Here is a 23,422-nt window from a genome sequence, read left to right as displayed (position 1 = left end):
TTATCATTGTAAATGATGAAACTTTCTTACCAACTCTTCACTCTCCTGCAGTGATACTACTGCAGAGACAAAAAACTTAAGTAAGAAGTTAAATAATAAAGCAAAATAGTGCAAATACATCAGAGGACATGGGATTCAAACAAAAAATCAATGAGAAGCCAACTGAGTGCCTAGATTTGTTCTGGGTGTTAAGATACAGACAGTTTATAGTTGAGTGGGACTGCCATTCACAGATAAACAGAACACTGTAATACAACTGAATAAGGAGAATGTTTAGAGAAAGATAGTCTGACTAACGATAAGTATTCATGCTGCTTAAAATAATTTATTATTAAAAGGTATCCATGAATCAATTTTGTACTTGGAAATTCACTTACACACTTTAAAATACCGTTCAAGATTTCAAACAGAACCATTACCCATTTTCTTCCGCACATGAGAATGCTTAAGAACATGCTAGTCTCAAACCACAAAGAGTTTGCAGTTTGAAGCCTCATCTGAGTTATCCAAGACAGCAGCCACTTGCTCTATGTGTCTATTGAAGTTTAAATTGATTAAAATTAAATTAAATTAAAATTCAGTTCCTTGGTAGCAATAGCCAGATTTCAAATACTCAATTGTGACATGTGGTTGGTGGCTACTATGTTGGACAGAGTAGATTATAAAACATTTCCATTGCTGTAGAATATGCCATAGAATAGCAAGGCTATAAGATCTTGTATATACTTTCAAAAAGGAAGTCATGTGGGAAGAAATGTCTGAAGGCAAGCTGAAGTAAGGAATGACATGGAATGCAAGCAGATGAGTATCACCAAGTTCAAAGATAATTTGAGTCTCTGAAATTTCAATTTCACACAATTTTAGATGTTTCATGATGAGTTTCTAACAGTATCTTAAATCATCCTCTTCTCACAAATGAGAAAATGGACTTTAGAAATCTCTAGAAATTTTGAGTGAAGTGGCCGGGCGCGGTGGCTCACGCTTATAATCCCAGCACTTTGGGAGGCCGAGGCGGGGGGATCACGAGGTCAGGAGATTGAGACCACGGTGAAACCCTGTCTCTACTAAAAATACAAAAAAAATTAGCCGTGCGTGGTGGCGGGTGCCTGTAGTCCCAGCTACTCAGAGAGGCTGAGGCAGGAGAATGGCGTGAACCCGGGAGGCGGAGCTTGCAGTGAGCCGAGATTGCGCCACTGCACTCCAGCCTGGGCGACAGAGAGAGACTCCGTCTCAAAAAAAAAAAAAAAAAAAAATTTTTTTTGAGTGAAGTATAAAAAAGAAAGCATTTAGATTCTTGAATGTTCCTGGACCATGGTGCTCCCTCTAGAGGAGAGAGTAAGGAAACTAAGATTTTTAAAGCAGACACACACACAACACATGCGCGCGCGCGCACACACACACGGACAATGCAGTGAAAATAGAAGTGAAAAGTCAGAATAATAATAGAACTTGAGTAAAAAATGATGCAAAAAAATATTTTAATTCTCCTCTTTCTGATTTAGTATGAAGGTAAAGAATGAAGTTAGAAAAGAGGGTAACTAATAAGAATCTTATCAAATGTAAATTAAATAATTATTTCTACCTATCCTTGATCTCATCATATTTTATCCAATCTTCTCTTTACATTTCTTTAATGAAAATCTGCAAACTTGGCATCTCTCAGCTTTATTCTTCCAAATTCAGAAATACTGCCACCTTGTGAATACTATTAGATATGAGAGCGATCACAAATTCCAGTATAAATCTGCCAAACTATAAAACTGATGATCTGCTCTTAACCACTCTAGGCACAAGCAAATCAGATTTGCAAAATGAAAACCAGTGCCTGATGACCACATCTGTAAATTACAGGACAGTTTAACAGATAAAAAAAATAATCTTTCATGATTCTTGCAATACTAGGAAATACTTTAGTTACTGTTATTATTTCCATTAACTTTTTAAACCTGAAAATGATTCCCCAACATAGTGGAAAAAATACAGAGCCTAAAATTAAGTTCAGGTTCTACATCTTGACCCCTCAACTAATTATTAGCTCTAGACTTTAGGCTTTTTTCCAGCTCCCTAAGACTTGGCTTGTCATGTATAAAATTACTCTATCCACCTAACTGCACTTTTTTAGAGATTAAATAAAACAATATACATGAAGGCACAGCATACATTATAAAGCACAAAAGAAATACAAATAATTTTTATTATCTTTAAAAATTGCTGTAGATGTTATAAATTCCCACAAACTCTGTATTTCCTTTAGAACAAACAATTTCATAAAAGTTTACGATTAATTTTTGAATTTCAGAGTCCTGGTGATTTTAAATCCTGAACTCTGGCCTTTGATAACTATAACTAGGGCTTTTGATGTGACGTCAGGATCTTTCCAAAGTTTTGGGCCAAATACTATTGATTGTGGGATTTCAATCAATTCAAAATAAGGTTGACCTAGATTCTTGAAGATTTCAATCAGTTGCCAATCTGAAATCACCTCCTCTCAACAATTAGCCAATCCCCAGCAAAGGAAGACAACCAAAATTAGAAAGATATAGTGTTATTCTGCCAGAGGTAAATTATAAACAACAGTGCATCAGTGGGTTCTGAATATGCCTTTGAAAGCTTAAACACTTCTCATTTAAAGTAGAAACAAAGAACAAAAAATCCTCTTGTACCAACAGGACTCAACAATCTCTAAATTCTAAGGAAGCAGACAGAAATTTCTTTGGGGAAAGGGAGGCATTATAATTTTAAAGTTCTCAATTTCATATTCAGGAGAAAAAGAGACCACATTTTCTATGTGTTGCTCTTTACACAAAACAGGCAGACAGGTATTCCGTGCCCTTTACTAGCAAGCTTGGGATGCGTTTAATTGGAGAAATCCACTTTGTCATTCACAAATTGGTACATATGATAGCTTTTCATGTCACATGTAAACATAAAAGGGATTTGTTTCTAAGATGACTGAGTATATACAGAATTCTTTCTTATTATTCTTTTTTATTTATTTAAAGAGAGTTTTGCTTTCTCGCCTAGGCCGGAGTGCACTGGTGCAATCATAGCTTACTGTAACCTCAAACTCTTGGGCTCAAGACACCCTCCTCCCTCAGCTTCCTGAGTAGCTATGAATACTGGCACGTACCACTACACTGGACTAATGTTTTTATTTTTGTAGAGACAGAGTCTTGCTATGTTCACCAGGCTGGTCTCAAACTCCTGGCCCAAAACTATTTTCCCACCCTCAGCTTCCCAAAGTGCTGGGATTATAGGTGTGGGCTACCACACCTAACCAGAACTTATTTTTAAGGAAAAAGGAGTAAGAATCTTGAGTTAGTAATACTGTCATGAACCTCTCCTTTAAGACAGCTTTGGGTACCTGATAGGGTAAAGTGCTATGTTTTCTACAAATATACAGATTTCCCACAACACATCCTGACAAAAAGATAATCTCTTATGAAGAAGTCTCAATAACCTGAAACATGAAAACCTATTTAGGGAGTCCTAAAAATATGGATTACTACTTGATTATCTTATAATGGTCTGTTTCCACCATTGCCACCTCTGATCCATGCTCAAAATTCTCTTTCAGTGGGACACATGAGATAAATTTTTAAAAATAACTGTGTCTAAAACATAATTGGTTTTACTATGCTTGTGCTGAGTTCTTTTACATTCAATATGTTGTTTTCAGTGGACAAGAGAGAAAAATTCTACAAGGTCTATACAAATGCTCTAAGCAAGCCGTATGTGTAGGAAGCATCACATGCAGGTCTGCAACGTTCTGCTGCTCCCTACTGGGTGGAGCAGGGTGTCTTCCACTGAGTACTACTAGACCCGAAAACTTTAAACCAGGTGGGCATAAAGTGTGTGGGCGATACAGAGATACTGGAACCTGGGTGGCGCCTCTGCACCTTGTGCTTACGGAATGGGAAGGGCTGTTAATCACCCACATGTGACCTCTCTGTCTCAGAGGTCAATAGGAGACTTCAGGAGACTGCCACATCCTCTCTGCAAATATACAACGTTTTCTTGAAAAGTGAGAAACAAATGAAGGAGCACTGTTCAAAGAATAAGATTCTCACTCTATTGCCAGGTTATAAAGTCCTCTGGTGAGAGAAAAGGGTAGTATCTGTTTTTACTTTTAGAGTAAGATAATGAATTTCCAAATTAAGTCCTCAGAAAATGTCTTAGGGCCCCAAATATAAAATGCTAACGTTGTTTTATAAGTTAACAGGCAGGCAAGATTTTTTTCATTAATTGTGGACTTTAAAAATCCATTGAGCTAAATTGGTTCACAGTACTCCAATGCATTTAATCATCGTGGGCTAAGGAAGCATACATGGAAGTTGTAAGTGTACATAAACTGTGTTATCATCCAGCTTCTTTGCACATATCTCTAATGGGTCAAATATGTTTTTTATTTTGTTGGTCCACACAGCTGACTTTCAAAAGCATCTGGCCATCCAAATTTAGTCAGACATTTGTAGATGTTAGTGGTAGATGGTATTGAGAACTGTAGGACATAATACTGTTGGCTTTAAGGCTGCCCAGTCGTTAGCACATATATAGTTAAGTACTTCAGTTTATTTTGAAACAGCAGTCTCATAAAACTTACTAGTCCTTATTTAGCCTGAACTAGGACCTTGCATGTATATATTGTATTCACTCATTCTCTCACTCATGATGCAACACACATTTAGTAAATGTCTAATGTGTGGTAGGTACTAGATTTACCAAAATGAGTAAGACAAATTCCTTGTCTTTGAAGAATTTCCAGGAGAGAGAGACTAGTAAGCAGATAATTATAGTGGAATGTAGGATGTAGGAGAAATAAAGAAAAACATAGGGTAGACACTTAAAGAAGATAGGATGCAGGACCTAAGCTATGACCTTGTTTATCAAACCTGATTCCTGACTGGAGCAACTGCTTCTGGCTTAGGACAGTCTGTGTCTCCTTCCCAGGCTCTGACTCTGAGGTGTCACTCTGATCCTGGGAGATGGACTGAGACTCCTAATATATCATTTTTGCCTGATGGTTGATTAAGTCCTAGACCCTGGATTAAACTGTTCTTCCAATTAAACCTATCACAGAAATGCTTCAGCTCTTCACCAAAGTCTAATCCAATGAGATCTTTTCTTGACAGAATGTCCCAGCCAAAAACCTACTTCTTTGAGAGCAACGGTCTTCCCCCTGGACAGAGATGGATGAACAGAGATAGGAAGAGAAGAAAGACAAACAACTTACCGTCAATGACAACCTCTTCATCCAAAGTGTACAAGTGGGGGAGTCTGTGCCTTACCTTTTCAAGTGGGCAATGGATACTGTCTCGGAGAAAGGGAAGTAAGTTTGGTCGATCATATTCAGCATAAAGACTGATCTGTTTTTCATGGTAACGCTGCCCCTTATGGTGGTCTCTCTTGAAAAGCTTATGCAAATACTAAAAGGAACAAAAGATAAGCCGTGATCCATTAAAATAAGAAAAGCAGTACCTGACTAACATTGCTATTTTTAGCTCTAAACACCTGCCATGGAGAGGTTGGGGGAGAAGCAGTCTTCAGGGAAAATCTCTAGGTGATGGAGAAGTGGAAAGGAAAACCCTTTGGGAGAGCAAAGGATTCTGATATACTTTCTCTAGAAGGGCCCCAAAACCTGACTCTGCCACGTACCAACTGTGACCTTAGGCAAGTCACTAATCTGAGACTCAGTTTATCTACAAAAATTTTATTGAGTTACTGTGACAATTAAATGAGTTGCCATTACGAAATCACTCAGAACCAATGAACTTAGCATACACCAAGAACTACAGAAATGTTAATGACAGTAGTTGTCAATATCATCATTGATATCTGCTTTGGCTCAGAAATAAAAAGATGAGTGGTCTTCCCAGGTCATAAAAACTATTTTACATAAAAGAGGGCAGAATCCTGGGACAAGCATATGTTCTTAAAAACTCAAGTAGCGGGCACTAAACTCATTTCCATACATTCTGCATCTCCTCCTTGTTGACTCTTCAAATGAAATGCTGCCTAAACTGGTAACATCAAAAACAAAAATACAAAGTAAAAATCAATAAGAATGCAGGTGTTCTGAAACAGTTTTCAAAACTGATTCCTTACCCTAGCTGTCTGAAAAAAGGTTAATTGACTTCAGAGGAAATCAGTAATTCACTTTCTCCTCACAGGCAAGATTAAGTCTATCAATACAGTACTCAGAAGTGAGAAAACAATTCAATGTTTAGTTAATATTAAATGTAAACAAAAACCCCACAATCTACTGAAGACAGGAAGACTTAATCACCAATCCTGCAACGCGCATTAACACCTTGGGTGGCTGTTTCCAAGTGGATTGGTTTATAACAGACATAGAGCACCAGGCCGCCCTGCAGCTAAGACTGTAAATGCACTGATGTTTGTTATTGCTGTTGAATCTAGTCACGATGACACCTAACCATGGACACATGCACCTTAAGAAACCAATCTTCAGGCTTCCTGTTCACCTCTTCCTAAGGCAAAATGGAGCAGTACAAGCAGTAGACTGAACTCATGTGCCAGGCAGAGATCTGACGAACACCACCGCCAGGCCACTGGCACTGGGATCAGTGTGTTGAGCGGGGATACGTGGTGCTGTTTCCCAGAGTGCAAACAGGACGGGGAGGCCCTGTCACATGAATGCTGAGTCAAATTTATAGAGACAAGCCATTGCCTGGCAGGGAAGATGAGCCATGTTAGTGTGGGCTGTGCCACCACTTTACCATTGCACTGATTACACTGTCACACAGATAGCTACTGCCCGTAATCCTGTCTCGTGGCTTAAGTAGGTCAGAAATCACTACTTTATAAATGAATTCCCAAGGTGGCTAGCAGTGTGGAGCCTTGCTTAGGGAAGCAGATAATCTTGAGATTTCCAATCATGAACAATGCAGCAATAGCATCTGAGCAAAAGAGAAAAAAAGGTGCCTCTCATTCCCTTCCTGCAGTCTTCAAAAGCTTCAAAGCAGAAAACTGACTTTTGAAAAAAATGCTCTATTCCCTAAGCCTCCTCCTACGGTGCAATGAGATGTGCAAAGATACAAGCGCACTTACTGTATCTGATACCCATAGTCCTACTGATATAATCCCTATGTGTGCTGAAGTTTTCTCTTGTATAAGTTTTAAAGGACATAGAAAACAACTATTCCTGCTTTACTCTCATGATGATGCAATGCAGAGAATCGAAGTAGCCCCCCAAAGAAATCTAGAATAACAGGCCTTAATTACACAACCACCAATAGCACACCATAAATATGGAATTAGCTATAGTCATGGTGAGGGACAAAAGAAATGAGGCTCTGCCCTTTTATCGCTCTGTGGTCCTGGATATGGAATGGTTATCTGACATTTCCTTAGCAGGAAAACTTGGTACAGTATCTGCAGTGCCATACTGGCCTTTACTGTGATGTATGCCATGGTTATATTTAATGGCAATTACAGAGGGAGAGTGCTTATTCCCAGACATGACGTAACACAAAAACATTCATTATAGTTAAATATATAGTTATGTTACATATATTTATATTATAGTAATATAATAGATAGATTGGTAACTTTTTTCCATCACAATTCAATTGTGGGTCAAAATTCAAGTGCCTGATCTACAATTAATCCCTGACCTTGAATTCACAGCACATGCTGCATTTTGGTAATTACAGAACATTGTTTGTGGTGAAACCGCCAACTGGAATATTAACCTCCTTGAAGAATTCACTCCAGTATCCTCCTCGCACCAATACTGAAAGATGATTCACCCACCGGTCAATCAAAAGGGCAAAAGGAGGAGACTGCCGTGCTCACCACATGCTGCAGTTCTGGTCTGTCTTCCAATTCTTCCACTACCTTTTTAATCTAGACAAAAAAGAAAAGTTTCAAGGTGGAGTCATGAGGACAGAAAGCCAGCTGCAAAATTATCTGATAAACTCTCTTCTTCACAGCTATAGGAGTCCCAGACGTTCATCTGGTAACACATATAAAAACAAATGATGACACTCACTGAAATTTTATCTTCATTGTCCAAAAGCATGTCAACAGCTTTCTGAAACATATAAAAAAAGCCACAGTCAATGAAATCCATTATTTTAGAAGAGAAGACTAAACACAATGCAGTGTAGCTACCACTGTTCACAGGTGGAAGGCTTATTTTGTATACTTAAGGAGGCCCTTAGCTTTACAATGGCTCTTATGGAAAATGATATATGTGAAGAAATGCATTTTCAAATGCATCTCAATCTGAAGCCTATGTGTTTTACATACCACTAAAATGGTGCTTTGCTATAACTTACCAAATACAAAACATCTTGACTGCCCATATCCTAGCCCCCCGCCCCCCGATGTCTCGGATACCTTCACACCTTCTCATGAGACTCTCAGTAGTTATGGAGAGCATCTCTTTACCAGTATATCAAGAAAATGAGCTTTTCTTCTGGCTACTTCAACTTTGACCTAGTCTCCCTATGAGACTCCACAGACAGAAGGAGCTGGTTTTATGAGGAGAAGGGAATAAGAGCCAGAAAGAGAATGAGATACCTGAAATTGCATAATGACATAAAGCTTTTGGACTTTCAGAATTTACTTTAGCCACTTTTATCATTCGGGAAACACAAATTAGACAGTTTATGTCAAGAGGAAGAGGGAAAACAGCACACCAGACTGAGCCTCACACAGAACACCTGGGGGCCCTGTTCTGGACTCTGCTACTACCTAGCTGTCTGCTCCAAATGCTACTTTTGCTCTCTGAAATACGAGGGTGTTGGAGTAGATTATCCCCAAGGTCTCTTCTAACTAGAAGACTCTGATTCCTTACATCTGGATCACATTCTAGAATAGCAATTAGTTTCGGCTCATTCATCTTTTTTCCACAGCTACATATGCAAAACGAGGCTCTGGAGAACCATGGAGGGGGGTGCATGAGGGGAGACTAGATATGAGGAAAATGTAATTAATTTTTACATAAGCATCTCATCCTCTGCCAGACAAGCAGAGCCTCTCTACCTGAACTTCCTTGGAGCTACATAATTCTTTGTAAATCTGTAGTCCCTAAAGACTTCACTCAGTATTTTAAAAAGGGCTAAAGCATCTTTGAGAAAAAGAGGTAGCTCTAGGTCCTATCTAAATTAAGTTTAAGTTGGTGGAGATTAAATAGCACACAATATCTCTAAATACAGTACAATATAATTGAAAAATGCATTAATCTTTTTGGAGCCTTTAGGGTTCTACTTTTAGGTTTATCAAAAATTTCAATTTTTTGAATAAGAACACTGTTTTATAAACCTCATTATTTCTGTCACGAGCACTTGTAATTAGATTTATTTCACACACACATACACACACACACACACAGCTTGCATCACTTTGCAAGAGCCAATGTGAGCTGTGGCTGGGTCCACTCATTAGGTTGCTTAAATTTATTATTAGGTTATTCAAATTTGTCACACAATAAAATAACATATTCCACATGTCCTAGACATGAGCATCAACTCAAACCAGGGGAAACCCCACATGCTGGATACGTGAACACCAAGAAATAAAATAGTAATAAGTGGGTCAAGACGGAAGTTCACTTAATTTTTAAATTCTGCAACACAGGTTAGGAGGGATAAATGAGTCAAAGCATATACCTGGTTTGTTTCTATAAATTATACGAATTGTTTTAGCAAGAAATTACTTTATACACGCACACACACAACTTTAAAAGTTCTCTATCAAATTTGAATTGCTTTCACAGAATAACCACATTAAGAAAAGGATTCCTGAATGCCAAACAACTAAAATAACAACATCTAGTGAGGGTGAGAGTGTTCTAAAGATTGTCAGCATACAGCCAAGTTATGTGATTCTTTCACCAATCCAGCATTTGGATAGATATCTAAGTATTAAATATTTGGAATAGTAAAAATAATTGACAGTACTAAAATAAAAAGCACATTACCTCTGAATCAAAATCCATTAATAAAACAATTTTATCCTTGATAGAACTGAAAAGATTATGCTTGTGGATCAATTGAAAAACGTCTTTATGTCTTAATGTTAAGTATATTTCCAGAGCGTTGCCATAGTTCTTGTCATAGGTGTACCTGGTAATACAAATTTTTTACATTAATATTCATCAACAGCTCTAATTAAAACACAGAGAGATCGTGGTTCACAATATTAAAAATGGAAACACTCCTTTAGAGAGAAAAGTTAACTTTATTTCAAAAAATATTCCTTGGGATTTAACTATACATGACCAATAAGTATTTCTTTCTCAGAACTTTGCCTCTCATGTTGCCAAAATTTCAGAAAATTCACAATATTCAAGTAATAAAAATGGTCTTTTTTGGGGGTCTCAGTCTCAAAAGTTTTACAAACATCCATACAGCAAAGAAACTAGGATCCAGGATGAAGTTCTCATTTTAGTAACAGAAACATCCGTTCCAATTCTTACAAGCAGTATTCAGCTGACAAATGGCTAATATTCCAAAAGCTGATTTTAAGGGGGCTGTGTCTAACTGAAATGTGTTTTTCCATTGAAACAATGTTTTTCACATTAAGTCCCTAAGTCAGCTCTTGAGAGCTCACTGAACTGAAGCTGTACTGTTGGTCCATTACGAACAGTGCTGCAGACTCTAAGGGGCATCTAACAGGACAACGTTTCCAAGAGAAAATGATTAGCATTTCAACTTAGAATGCCATAAACACAACCTCCTCTGTGGAAAATCCAATACGTCCAGAGTTCTAGGTCATTTTGGTATACCTTTCTTGGTTTTGGGCAAAAGAAGAAAAAAGAAGGGAGAGGAGTGGTCTAAGGTGATGGGGGCACTGAGGAGAGGTGGATGCAGGGATGGTCGTCTTGGCTAGACCTGCAGTATACTTCTTGTTTCCCTAGATGGAAGGTACTTGAGAGCATATCTTATCTATCTCTGTATCATAAGCATCTCGCACAAAGCCTGCATCACTGAATGTGCCCAAGAAATATGAAAAATATTAACCAAGCTGCCATTTTCTGAGCCCTGACCCAGGGTCAGGGAGTCCTCTATTATGACATCTCTTTTAAAGTTTAAAATCATCCCATAAGGAATTGACATTTGAGAGATTAAATTAACTGACTTGAAGACCCTAGAAAAGCAGAATCCAGAGCCTCGCTCATTGGGAAACTGTTATGCTTGAGTGATCTAAAATTTGGCACCCTTTTGTTTCTTAACCACTGCCTCTCCTAAGCGCTGTGCGTTAGGGTTTCTCTTCTCTGGGAAACAGATTACACTGCAATTGTACAGTTTCACACATGTCCTTACCTCCTACTCATTTGAGGTTTATGAAAGGTTTTTACTAAGAGGGAATGTAGGAAAATGGTATAAAATGCATCCTCTCCACTTGGAGTTTGCCAAATCTAAAGTATGAAAAACTTTTCAACACAGACCGATATGGAAAAAGAAACATTTAAGTATACTCACAATTCTGCCAGGGTTTTAAGTAAAGTCTTGTTCTGACTATCTTTCTTCAGATGATCCCGAACTGCTTGAACTATGACTGAATTATTATACAGATCTCCAGGCCATTCTCGGATCAATGTGGCAAAACCCTAACCAAACGTGAAAAACAGAAAAAGAACACTCGTTCAACAGAATAATAGTTGTGATATTGTGAAATATACATTTGGTCTTCTTCTGTTTCCTGGCATATAACTCTTAAAAACCTTAGAATCTCCAAAATGATGTGTCTTCTTGCATGCTAATGAGCTGACTGGTGGCTAGCAGCCCCTAGGTAACTTAAGGATGGGGTTGGGCACAGGATAGACCGAGACAGGATTAAAGGGTTGGAACTTTTCAGCCCTACCCCCACCCCTGCCCCACAACCTCCAAGGAGGGGAGAGGGGCTGAAGGTTACGCTGATCACCAATGGCACAATGTTTAAATCGATCATGTCTAAGTAATGAAACTTTCATTAAAACCCAAAAGGAGTGGCTTTGGAGAGCTCCCCAAGAGCTGAACACCTGGAGGTTCCTGGAGGGTGGCGCATCCAAAGAGGGCCTGGAAGCTTCATGCCTCTTCCCACATACCTTGCCCTCTGCGTCTAATCCATTTGGCTGTTCATCTGTATTCTTTGCAATATTCTTTATAATAAACCAGTAAATGTAAGTAAAGTGTTCCCCTGAGTTCTATGAGCTGCTCTAGCAAATGAGTCAAATCTAAGGAGGTGGTAGTGGGAATGCCAGTTTATAGTTGACCAGTCAGAAGTACAGGTGACAGCCTATAACTTGTGATTGGTACGTCTGACGTGGGGGCAGTCTTGTGGGCCTGAGCCCTCAGCCTGCAGGATCTGATGCTATCTTCATGTAGACAGTGTCAGAATGAACTGAATTAGAGGACACCCAGCTGGTGTCCACTGCAGAACTAATTGCTTTCTTGGTGTGTAGTGGAAAAACCCAGACATTTGGTCACAGAAGTGTTGTGCTGTGAGAGTATAGCATGAGAAACTGAGTTTGGTTTCTCCTAAATTCTCAAAACAAACCGAACAATTTAAACTATCCCTAAAAGTATTCACTTTTAGTCACATAACAGACCAAACAATTATATGATTAAAAGTTTGTTCAATAAATATTTCATCAATTTTCAGACTATGGGTTTGGGTGTGGTGAAGAGTTGCAGGGAATATTATTGTGCAATAAATCTCCATTTAGCATTCCTGGGAGGCAGGTCGTGCCATCTACTTCTGTCCTTAGTTTTACGAAATGTACAACTAAGAAAGGTATCCTGTTCCTTCTATAAAGTGCATGGACAAGAGTTTAGGTTGGACTTGCTCTGTCCCCATTCTGGACTAACTGTAACATTTGGATGACAGCTTTAACATCTTACAGATATTACCCAAGTCAGCTACTTTCCCCACCACCAAGAGTCCTCTAATGCACTTAGGCCTGGGCTGCTGGGTGCAACTGGTTATGCAGTTGTGCACTGTACAGCCAGCACAACTGACCGTGGCAGTCTGCTTGGGGCAGGGCTGCTCCCACAATGAAACTGTCCAGCATTCTATACCTTTAACAAGTCACCATCTTGGTCCTCCTTCCACTCTGGCTTCTAATGCCAGTTTTATGTTGGAATTTGGGACTTTGGCTCAAGTCTTATCCCCTGGCTCTTACCCTGGCTATCTCTATTTTGTGGTTCCCTGATTTGATCCTGTTTCCGTCCCACAGCTGATTCTGGGCCAGTATCTTGCTCAGTCTCTACCCCGATTCCTGACTTTAGACCTCATGTTTTATAACTCAAAGTATGATGGAACAGTTTACTTACTGATCCTTGACAACGTTTAGAACAAAAACATGTTCATAAGACAGTAAAGAGAATTAAAAACGTCCACGTTATTAAATGTGAAAGGAAAATAAATTATCAGGACCCCCAATTCACTAGGCCAAAGGGAAAGTTAAGGGAACTGAGTCATGCAAAAATTGCCTTCCTTTTGTTCCCAGAGAGCTGTCATTTCACATGCTTCCTTTATCTCATGTCAAAGCTAGATCTACTGAGCAAGAGATGAATGCATAAATTGACTTTTCCCCCACTTCTCTCTTTTTACATGTAAAACGTAGATTCCCTGAGCTAATCAGAGCATCACTGGAATGTGACCACGTGCCTCATTGCTTACTCTCCCGCTACTTATTTATTTATTTGTTTTTAAAATTTCCTCCTTGCCTCCTGCTTGCTCTTTCCCCTTTAAATTTTGAAGTCCTCAACACTCTCTTTGGAAATAGCACAGGACACAGACCCTGTTTCTTTTCCCCAAGTATGTCCCTAACCTTGGCAAAATAAACCTTTAAATCAATTGAGATCTGCCTCAGTCACTTTTTGGTTTATATAAAAAATAGTACATTATTACTATTACATAACTCCATTAATACTTTATTGAACTACTGTGAATTTGTTTAAATAACATTTAGAAGTGAAAACAATATGATAGAAGCTGCTTCTGTAATGCACCAGGATTTGGTAAGAAAAGTGCAAAAGAATCAGTAATACAGTTTTCATTAAAGTTCCATCCAAATTCTACCAAAGTAACCCCTGGAAGGATGGCAAGAGACCAGAACAAAAGACCACATATTTTCCATTTAGATTACAATCTTCTTATATATTAATGTGACTGAAATTTTACTTCAGAAATTTGGGGAATGGATTCAATCAGAACATTAAAATGTTTGTAGAACCAAAATAATATTTCAGATCAAGTTTCTTTCTTTTCTTCCTTCCCTTTGTTTCCCTTTCCTTGTCCTTCCTTTCTTCCCTCCCTCCCTTCCTTTTCTTTCTCTCTCTCTCCTTCTTTGCCTTTCTCTCTCTCTCTTCCTCTCTTTTTTTTTTCTGAGGTGGAGTCTCGCTCTGTCGCCCAGGCTGGAGTGCAGTGGCGCTATCTCGGCTCACTGCAACCTCCGCCTCCTAGGCTCAAGCGATTCTCCTGCTTCAGCCTTCCAAATAGCTGGGACTACAGATGTACGCCACCATGCCGGGCTAATTTTTGTATTTTTTTTAGTAGAGACGGGGTTTCACCATGTTGGCCAGGATGGTCTCCATCTCTTGACCTTGTGATCTGCCCGCCTCAGCTTCCCACAGCCTCCCAAAGTGCTGGGATTACAGGGGTGAGCCACCATGCACAGCCTCTTTCTTTGTTTTTGTGAGAAAGGGTCTCACTCTGTCACCTAAGCTGGAGTGCAGTAGCATGATCACAGCTCACTGAAGCCTCAGCCTCTAGGCTCAAGTGATCCCCCCACCTCAGCCTCCGGAATAGCTGAGAATACAGGCGTATGTCACAGCACTCAGCTAAGTTTTAGTTTTTTATAGAGACAGTTCTCACTATGTTACCCAGGCTGGTTTTGAACTCCTGGGCTCAAGCAATCCTCCCACCTTGGCCTCTCAAAGTGCTGGGATTACAGATGTGAGCCACTGAGCCACTGTGACAGCCCTGTTTTCTTAAGACTATATAAGATAAAATAGTCTGTAAAGATTTCTACCCCAATACCAGCAGCTCACAGTAGCCCCTAGACCATTAATAACAATGCTCAGGGAAAGAAGAAATTTTGGCCCCATTTTTTCTTTTCCCTATCATGCAACAGCCTCATGGTACTGCCAACTTCGAACACAAAATAAAGACAAAATAACCAGTCATCTTGTGTGATAAAAGCATGATGACCCCACCATAAACTGAAATAAACATCTATCATATTTCATGTTAGGCTTCCCTCTGTTCAACTGGCTTTGTGTACCCTTGAATAAATATGCTACCCAAGAAATATTTATAAAATCTATCTGTGGCCATTATTACTAATTAGAGGACACAGGTACGAGGGACCTGTTATGATTGAATGAGCAAAGTTATAGAAAACCTCAGTACCTATTATAATAAGTAAAAGTCTAGAAAGTACTCATGAAATGAAATGCCACAGAAATCATCCCATTTTTGACATGCTTATACGTTTGTCATTAATATTAAACAAAGCTTAACTGTTTAAAATAACTCTGCTGGGTTGTAAATTAATAGGCAAAGCTATAGGCATATGACTAGAAACCCCATACAAAGAGGTCATGAAGCATCTTTACCTCCAATATTACTTCATATCTTTTTAGGGAGAAAAAAATTGACAAGTCAATACTCCAGAGAAGTACAGTTTGTTTTTTGTAATCTGACCTTCAGTGCTCTGTTTAGCAACACAAAATTTCTCTCCACATAATATGTGATCAAAAGTGTTGTTAGGGAACACAGCTATTTGACTGATTATGTGACAATTTAATTCAAAATTAAATAATTAAGTTGAGAATAAGGGAAGGTAAAATACGAATTATTTGTAAGAGCTTATGAAAATAAAAACAAATTATTTACAACCTCCTTAACAGTACTGACCAGACAGACATCCTAAAACATTCAGGAGAAAACATCTACAGTCTCTAAGGTTAAGTCATGCTTCTTTCCATCTCAGTAAAAAGTGTTCCAGATATGAAATCAACAGGGTAACTTTGATGATACAGGATTTTTAAAAGTTTCATGAAAAAATAAGAGTTCAATCATGTGCAAGAACTGTAACAGATTCATAAAAACAATAAATTTTTTTAAATGCTTAAATTACATTACTTTAAAAATAGGAAAATTATAACATACTTCAGCATTTGTAAAGAAAGTTTGTACTCTTCTCCATCATTTTCACAGAACACACATAATTCTCTTTCTTCTGGGATGATATCAAAGATGGAATAGCAGCTGCTATTATATTTATGAAATCCACAAAATAGCACTTAGCTCTTTCTCTTTAGTTCTAGAAAGAAGGTAACTTTAAAGAATTCCTTAAAATGCACACAGACTAAGTGTTTTCACGGTCTACATAAACATGAGTTATACTGGAGTTTCTCTAGCTCAGTTTCACCTGCCACATGCAAACTACAAATCTGTTTCCTTTACAGGCATTGCTCCATTGTATTCCTTTCTAGATTTCCTAACACTTCCCATTGAGAACAAGTAAATATGACCATATCAGAACACCATACCTCATAATCACTCTCCAAAAATTCATGTAAGATCATTTCATAGATGAGTGGTTTCAGAACTGGATCACCTCTTGGCAAATAAGAACTAATAGCCTAGGTAAGGAAAAGGAAAAAAAATCCTTTAAAAAATGGCAAAACAAAACTGCACTCCAATTATGCAGAAAACGTGAAGTATATTTTTACTGTAAAAATGTGAGACAATACAGTACTCTGAAAAAAATTTTCTGAAGAGGATTTAAATGAAAACTACTTTCTAACAATAAATTATATTTTCAAAAGTATATACATGTATGAATGAATTTAAAAATTGCCTAGGTTAATCTTTATCTCTCTGTTCTTCCTGATGAGTTAATAGAAATCTAAATAATAGGAGGGAGAAAGTCACAGAGATGAAAAAAGTCGACTTCTTAAGTAATCGAGGAGTATAGGCAATCTATTCATCTTTCTTTCCTTCAACTGGAGTTTATCAACCTTTACCAACTCATAATCATCTTTTGAAATTAGGAAAAATACATCTTGTGTTCTTCAGATATTTTCAGTACTGTGTTAAAAGTCAAATTTACAAATACTGTTCAATGACCCTATAATGCCCTACGATCCAATCACCACGCTTTTTACTGGGGACAGACAGAGAAGGTCACCATCCCTAAGGAGCTCACAAGTCCTAGAAGAAAGATATGCAGACAATTAAACAGACAATAACTGTATTGTGTGGTAAGTGTTACAAGAGAGGGGTCAGCACAGTGCTGCAGCAGCAGAGGAGAACCTTGCCTACTAAAGCCCTGGGTTTCTCAGAAAAAACAAGAGAAGGGCAGGACATCTGGCAGGGGGAATAGCATGAGCAAAGGCATGGAGCCATGAACATGCATCTGTGTGCAGGGAGGTCAGAGGAGCCCAGAGATGCGAGATGACGTCACAGAAGACAGATGAGGCTGCAGAGGAAGGGGAAGTGGGGTCTTGAGGGGAATTCCGATTTTATTCTACAGGCAGGAGGGAAGCAACAGGTACTAGGGAAGTGAGAGTCCAGACTTATTTTTTATGCAGATAACTCTGGGCTAGGGCTGCCCACAGATCTATCAGAAGGCATTTGCAATGGCTCAGGCAAAAGTTAAGGCAATGGTACCACAGGGGAAGAGAAGAGCCCCGATTGGTATTGACATGAAAAAAATGACAAGAAGTGGAGATTAAGCAGAATGAGGAGGGGTGTAAGATATTCTAATCAAGAACAGTGGCTTTGAGCTAATACGCCCTGGGGAATGGGTATATTGTGTATCATAAACACAGACTCAATGGAAAAGGACTGAATGTGGGAAGGAAATTGATTTATATTAACTTGAATTATCATCATCAGCAGTATATACAAGGAGAAAAGGCCATTACATGATATTCAAAAAAGAGGTCCGAGTTACACAGCCATTAAAGTAAACAGGGAGGCAGGACTGGATAAAATCCTCCAGAAACCATCCAGTAAACCCAATGAGAAGTGTAACATTTACAGGGCAGACAGGAGGAGTCACACGGTTGACAAGATGATTAACTGGGAATTTTTAAAGCATATTTATAACTCCAAGAGAGCATTCAAAAGGTCCACAAATAATGAAAATTTTTTAAATGTTTAAAACAAACATAGGAATACTTTATTGATTGATTAGGATGTTGTGCACTAAGTTGAAATATTTAAAAAAAAACATCAAAATTATTCATTAGAGCTAGGTGGTCAATTTTTTCCATCTGTCTTTTAGCAGGTAAAATATTACTTGAAAAATACATTAATTATTCAGTAACTCTAAAAAAAGTCTTATGCTTTATAACCTACTGGATGACATTACACCTATTTTCAAAAGTCATTAAAAAGAGCATGATCCTTCCTTCCTTCCTTCCTTCCTTCCTTCCTTCCTTCCTTCCTTCCTTCCTTCCCCTCTCTCTCTCTCTCTCTCTCTCTTTCTTTCTTTCTTTCTTTCTTTCTCTTTTCTCCCTCTGTGACCCAGGCTGGAGTACACTCGGCTCGCTGCAGACTCCCTGCGTCCGGCTCCCGTTGATTCTCCTGCCCTGGCCTGCGGGCTGCCTGGGATTGCCGGCGCGCGCCACCACCCCTCCCTCGTTTTTCTCCTTTGGCTGGAGGCGCGGTTTCGCCAACTCGGCCAGGCTGGTCTCCAGCTCCTGACCTCCAGTGCTCTGCCCGCCTCGGCCTCCCGAGGTGCTGGGACTGCAGACGGAGACTCGCTCACTTGGTGCTCGGTGTTGCCCGGGCTGGAGTGCGGTGGCGTGGTCTTGGCTCGCTGCAGCCTCCGCCTCCCAGCCGCCTGCCTTGGCCTCCCAGGGTGCTGGGATTGCAGCCTCTGCCCGGCCGCCCCGTCTGGGAGGTGGGGAGCGTCTCTGCCCGGCCGCCCATCCTCTGGGTTGTGAGGAGCTCCTCTGCCCGGCCGCCCCGTCTGGGAGGTGGGGAGCACCTCTACCCAGCCGCCACCCCGTCTAGGAAGTGAGGAACGTCTCTGCCCGGCCGCCCACCGTCTGGGATGTGAGGAGCGAATCTGCCCGGCCGCCACCCCGTCTGGGAAGTGAGGAGCGTCTCTGCCTGGCCGCCGGGTCTGGGAAGTAAGGAGCGCCTCTGCCCGGCCGCCCCGTCTGGGAAGTGAGGAGCGCCTCTGCCTGGCCACCCATCGTCTGGGATGTGAGGAGCCCCTCTGCCTGGCCGCCACCCCGTCTAGGAAGTGAGGAGCGTCTCTGCCCGGCCGCCGGGTCTGGGAAGTGAGGAGCACCTCTGCCTGGCCGCCCCGTCTGGGATGTGGGGAGCGCCTCTGCCTGGCCGCCCCATCTGGGAGGTCTACCACAGAGGCCAGAAGCAATGTGGGGGCTGGACGTGGTGGCTTGCACCTGTAGTCCCGGTACTCTGGGAGGCCGAGGCGGGTTGATCACTTGAGGCTAGGAGTTCAGGACCAGCCTGGCCAACATGGTGAAACATATGAAAAATACAACAGACAAACCAACCAACCAACCAAGCGACAACAAAACAGGTCTACCCTGGAGTCATACTCTAATTTTTTCTATTTTCCTCCCTTTCTGATCCTTTATCCCACTTTCTTTTTCTTCCTCTTCCTTCTCCTTCTTCTTTGTCAAATAGAGGATTGAGTTATTATCACTGATCCATACAAAGTCCCTCTCTCATTTATTTTCTTTAACTCCCACCCCCTATTTCTATTCCCCGTCTTGCCATGTGGAACCTTCCTAATATGTTTGATATACATCTTTTTGTTTGTACTTTAAAAAAAAGAAATTCTCAAAAAAAAAAAAAAAGAGCATGAAAACTTCATCTAAACACAGAGAGAACTGGAAAGAGATAAGTGAACACGTTGTACATGTAATATATATATAATCTTATATATGTGTATTTTTTTACACGAGGCTTATATTTTCAAACTGATCTCTAAAAGTTTGATTTTTCTTTCCATCTGAGATAATAATCAAGTCCTAAAAAAGAGCTGAGTACTATTATCTTTGTTCCTATTGCAATATTAATATACTACTTGCAGAAACTGAGAGTTAAAAATAAGGCTTTGCTTACCTTAAGCTGTCCAATTTCTTTAAATTTATAAACTTCATATTCCCAGAGTGCTGCATTTTTCCCAAGAATTTTCTGGCATTTGCTGGCAGGAAAAACATCCCAGGGAGAAAGAAAGTATAAATTAAAAAAAAAAAACAAAAAACAAACAGAGACAGAATAAGTAGACACTTTCCCCAGAGGTTTAGAGAAATCTCTCTTCTCAGAGTTTTGATGAATTTCTATCTCAAGTACCAATGAACACAAAGGTTATTACTGTTACTCATTTGGTTGCATACATAAATTAACACAACTTATAAAAGTTAATATAAAGTGCTTATAAATAAAGATGAATCACTTTCAGAAGACTACAACTAGGGACTTTCCCAACTATCTGCCTGTTCTAAGTTTCCCATTTACCCAGAGGAGCACTGCTGGTTTCGGGGGACCTTTCTTGCCTTGAAGAAAACTCGTCATACCCCAAAGTGCCAGATCCTTTCTAAATGGCTTTAAATTATGCACTACAAAATCAGACTTCGGAAAATTAGAATCCTATCCTACTATATAACCTGGAGGACTGATTATGTACGGATGAAACCTTACTTTACACATCAAAGAAACACATTTTCTTAAATAACCTCAGGAGACGAGAAGCAGGTTTGAGGGCACTCTTCCAGAGCTGCCATGCAGTCATGCAGCGGGCACTGCCCAGTTCCAGTGGGAAACACTCACAGAGACTTGCACACCACTACATAACATTTACGTGTTCTGCCCAACACAGACCTCTGCAACCCAGATCCTGGGGTCTGGTCACTTCTATTTAATTGCCATCCTCTGGTTGGGAAAATTCTCTTTGAATCATAAGCAGAGGCACTTTGTTCTGGACTATCTTCCAAGGATGCTTATAAAGCAAACAGCTCTAGAAATGAGAGGACACAAATAGTGTCTCCCTCCTGAGTAAAGGGAAGGTTTCTTACTGCCCAGTACAATAAAGATAAAACGATGCCTTTAGGACAAAAGGCAGACAAGGTGATAGGGTTTGGCTGTGCCCCCACCCAAATCTCATCTTGAATTGCAGTTAGCATTAATCCCCACATGTCATGGGAGGGACGAGGTGGAGATAATTGAATCATGGGGACGGTTTCCCTCAGCCTGTTTTCATGATAGTGAGTTAGTTCTCATGAGCTCTGATGGTATTATAAGGAGCTTCCCCCTTCATTGGGCTCTTGTTCTTCTCCTTCCTGCCTGCCTTGTGAAGAAGGACACGTTTGCTTCCCCTTCTGCCATGATTGTAAGTTTACTGAGGCCTCCTCAGCCATGCTGAACTGTAAGTCAATTAAACCTCTTTCCTTTATAAATTACCCAGTATCAAGTATGGTTTTTATTAGCAGTGTGAGAATGGACTAATACACGGGGTTCCTGGTCACTAGAAAAGATTCAGATACCCTAAGCTCAGGGGTCCTCTTCCGTATCACAGACCACTGTGTGGGCAGGATCTCCATGCCCACCCTCTATTGCATTGTGGGAATTGGGACTTGGGGATCGGGGCAAATGTTGACACTCTAGTTGACTACTATTGTTGTAGCAGTACCTTGGCTGGTACTATTGCCCAGAGAGTCCTTTAGCTCTGACCTGGGAGTCTCTTGTCTTCTGCCAGCAACCAGGGAAATGACGGGCTAACTTGTTAGACCGTAAATAGGTAAAGTCTGAGATCCTTCATGGTTCTTGATACCTTTCTCATTAAATAATGACAAAAACAATTCTCCTTTGGTAAAAATGAAATAATTGGGAAAATAATATACATTAACTGATTCTGTGCTTGAAATCATTAATATTCAAAAATTATAATTTAAAAATAATATTCAAAAATTACCCTCGTTAGAAAGATGTACAAAAATAAAATGTCAACTGCAAAGAACGGTTTATTTTTATTGTTAGCAATGCTCAATTCTATTTATATTAACAAATAATTGTGAAGATGTCATCATTACCGTGCTGCTATGTCATAGTCTCCTCTCTCCACCAGGTGATTTATATATGCCAAGCCAATATCCTAGAGAAAGCCAAATAAAGAAATGTCAAAATTTAACTGAAACAACTGAAAAGTTGAGTCTTGGTTTCTGCACAGGGCACAACATAAGGGTCCTATTAGCACTACTGACTATAACCTGTTTATACTTTTAGCTTGCTTTATGCAATTATGCTTGCTTCTTAAGCATATTCATATTTAAATGTATTTATATTTTCATACATTTTAGAATTCACAGGTCAGGTCATTAAAAAAAGTAAATAACGCTAGTATTTTAAAGGCTCCTAATCTGCCCCCTTTAAGACATTTTTTCATAAAGGAGGTATTCGATATTAGAAACATGATCTGACAATTCCACTTTGGCAATGTATATAAAATTGTTTCCTGTGCCTTCATCTGTAGAATGCAAGCTACCTACTTCTTCTACCCCAAGTCTGAGGAGAAGTTATAAGAAAAATGAAATAATGACTATCATACAAAAGGAAATAGGGAATATTAAAGTTGATATGAGCTCAGAAAAACCTATGATTCAAACTCATCAGTTTATAGAAGAAGAAATTGGGCTGAAAGCAGGGAAGTGACTGGCTTCAGAGTATTCATGTTTATTCGCTTATTCTACCTCGGTTCTGAAAGGATTTGGGGTGGCCAACATCACCAGAGGCATGGGAGGACAGCCCTTGCTTGATCTCCCCACGACTCATCTTCTCATATACTATTTGCACCTATAAGTATTTTCACCAGAAGCTTAAGCTTGACATATATAACAAAAGTTGGGTTTTAATTTCTACTTTATGTACAAAAAGGTGCATATGAAATACCTTCTTGGATGGCAAAAAAAAAAAAAAATGGCAGGAGCCCATTTCTTCTCTGCATGTTTGGTATGAAATTACATCATGCTAAGAGAAAAAAAATCTATTCATAACTAATGTATAGGACGAATGTATAGGACATGCCCATTTCAAGAGTAAAGGAAAATACCCATCATTTTTTTTTACTTTAATAACTACTATTTGAGAAATCATATTTCAAGTCTATAGGAGCACAAGTGAAGAAAGAGTGTCTAACTTCCTTATTTTTCTGGAAACAGATCACACATAACAATTCTACACAGGATCTTTCCATCAAGGTTCAGAGAAAGAACGTCTCCTTTTCAGAGTCAATCCTTCCAACCCTTCTTCTCACGTCCATGCTTCTCCACTGTGGAGCTTATCCTGCACTCCTCCTCTTCCTTTTATATCAACCTTTTATGTCAACTCTATTTTACCTCTTTTCCCTCAGCATAAGCATGTTTAAGTGCCTCTCTTACACAAAATACCCAAAAACTACCATCGGCCGGGCGCG

The 23,422-nt window shown here is 39.5% G+C and overlaps 1 protein-coding gene across 5 annotated transcripts in view; it reads right to left on the bottom strand.

Moving 5' to 3' along the window:
• VPS41 (VPS41 subunit of HOPS complex) overlaps window positions 1-23,422 on the bottom strand; it is a 213,798-nt gene that overhangs the window by 21,552 nt on the left and 168,824 nt on the right. For all 5 annotated transcript variants that reach the window (XM_055293371.2, XM_063609643.1, XM_055293370.2 and 2 more), the window contains 8 exons: window positions 22,044-22,105; window positions 20,077-20,158; window positions 16,515-16,607; window positions 11,454-11,581; window positions 9,950-10,094; window positions 8,015-8,056; window positions 7,819-7,869; window positions 5,289-5,426 (listed from right to left, as the gene is read on the bottom strand). In XM_055293371.2, the coding sequence (XP_055149346.1) occupies window positions 5,289-5,426; window positions 7,819-7,869; window positions 8,015-8,056; window positions 9,950-10,094; window positions 11,454-11,581; window positions 16,515-16,607; window positions 20,077-20,158; window positions 22,044-22,105 (741 nt within the window). The remainder of the gene's footprint in view (window positions 1-5,288; window positions 5,427-7,818; window positions 7,870-8,014; window positions 8,057-9,949; window positions 10,095-11,453; window positions 11,582-16,514; window positions 16,608-20,076; window positions 20,159-22,043; window positions 22,106-23,422) is intronic.

Source organism: Symphalangus syndactylus, chromosome 9 (assembly GCF_028878055.3).
Source record: "Symphalangus syndactylus isolate Jambi chromosome 9, NHGRI_mSymSyn1-v2.1_pri, whole genome shotgun sequence".
Taxonomy (NCBI): domain Eukaryota; kingdom Metazoa; phylum Chordata; class Mammalia; order Primates; family Hylobatidae; genus Symphalangus; species Symphalangus syndactylus.
The sequence above is the reverse complement of the archived record's forward strand: the minus strand, read 5'-3'. Positions and strand labels throughout refer to the sequence as shown.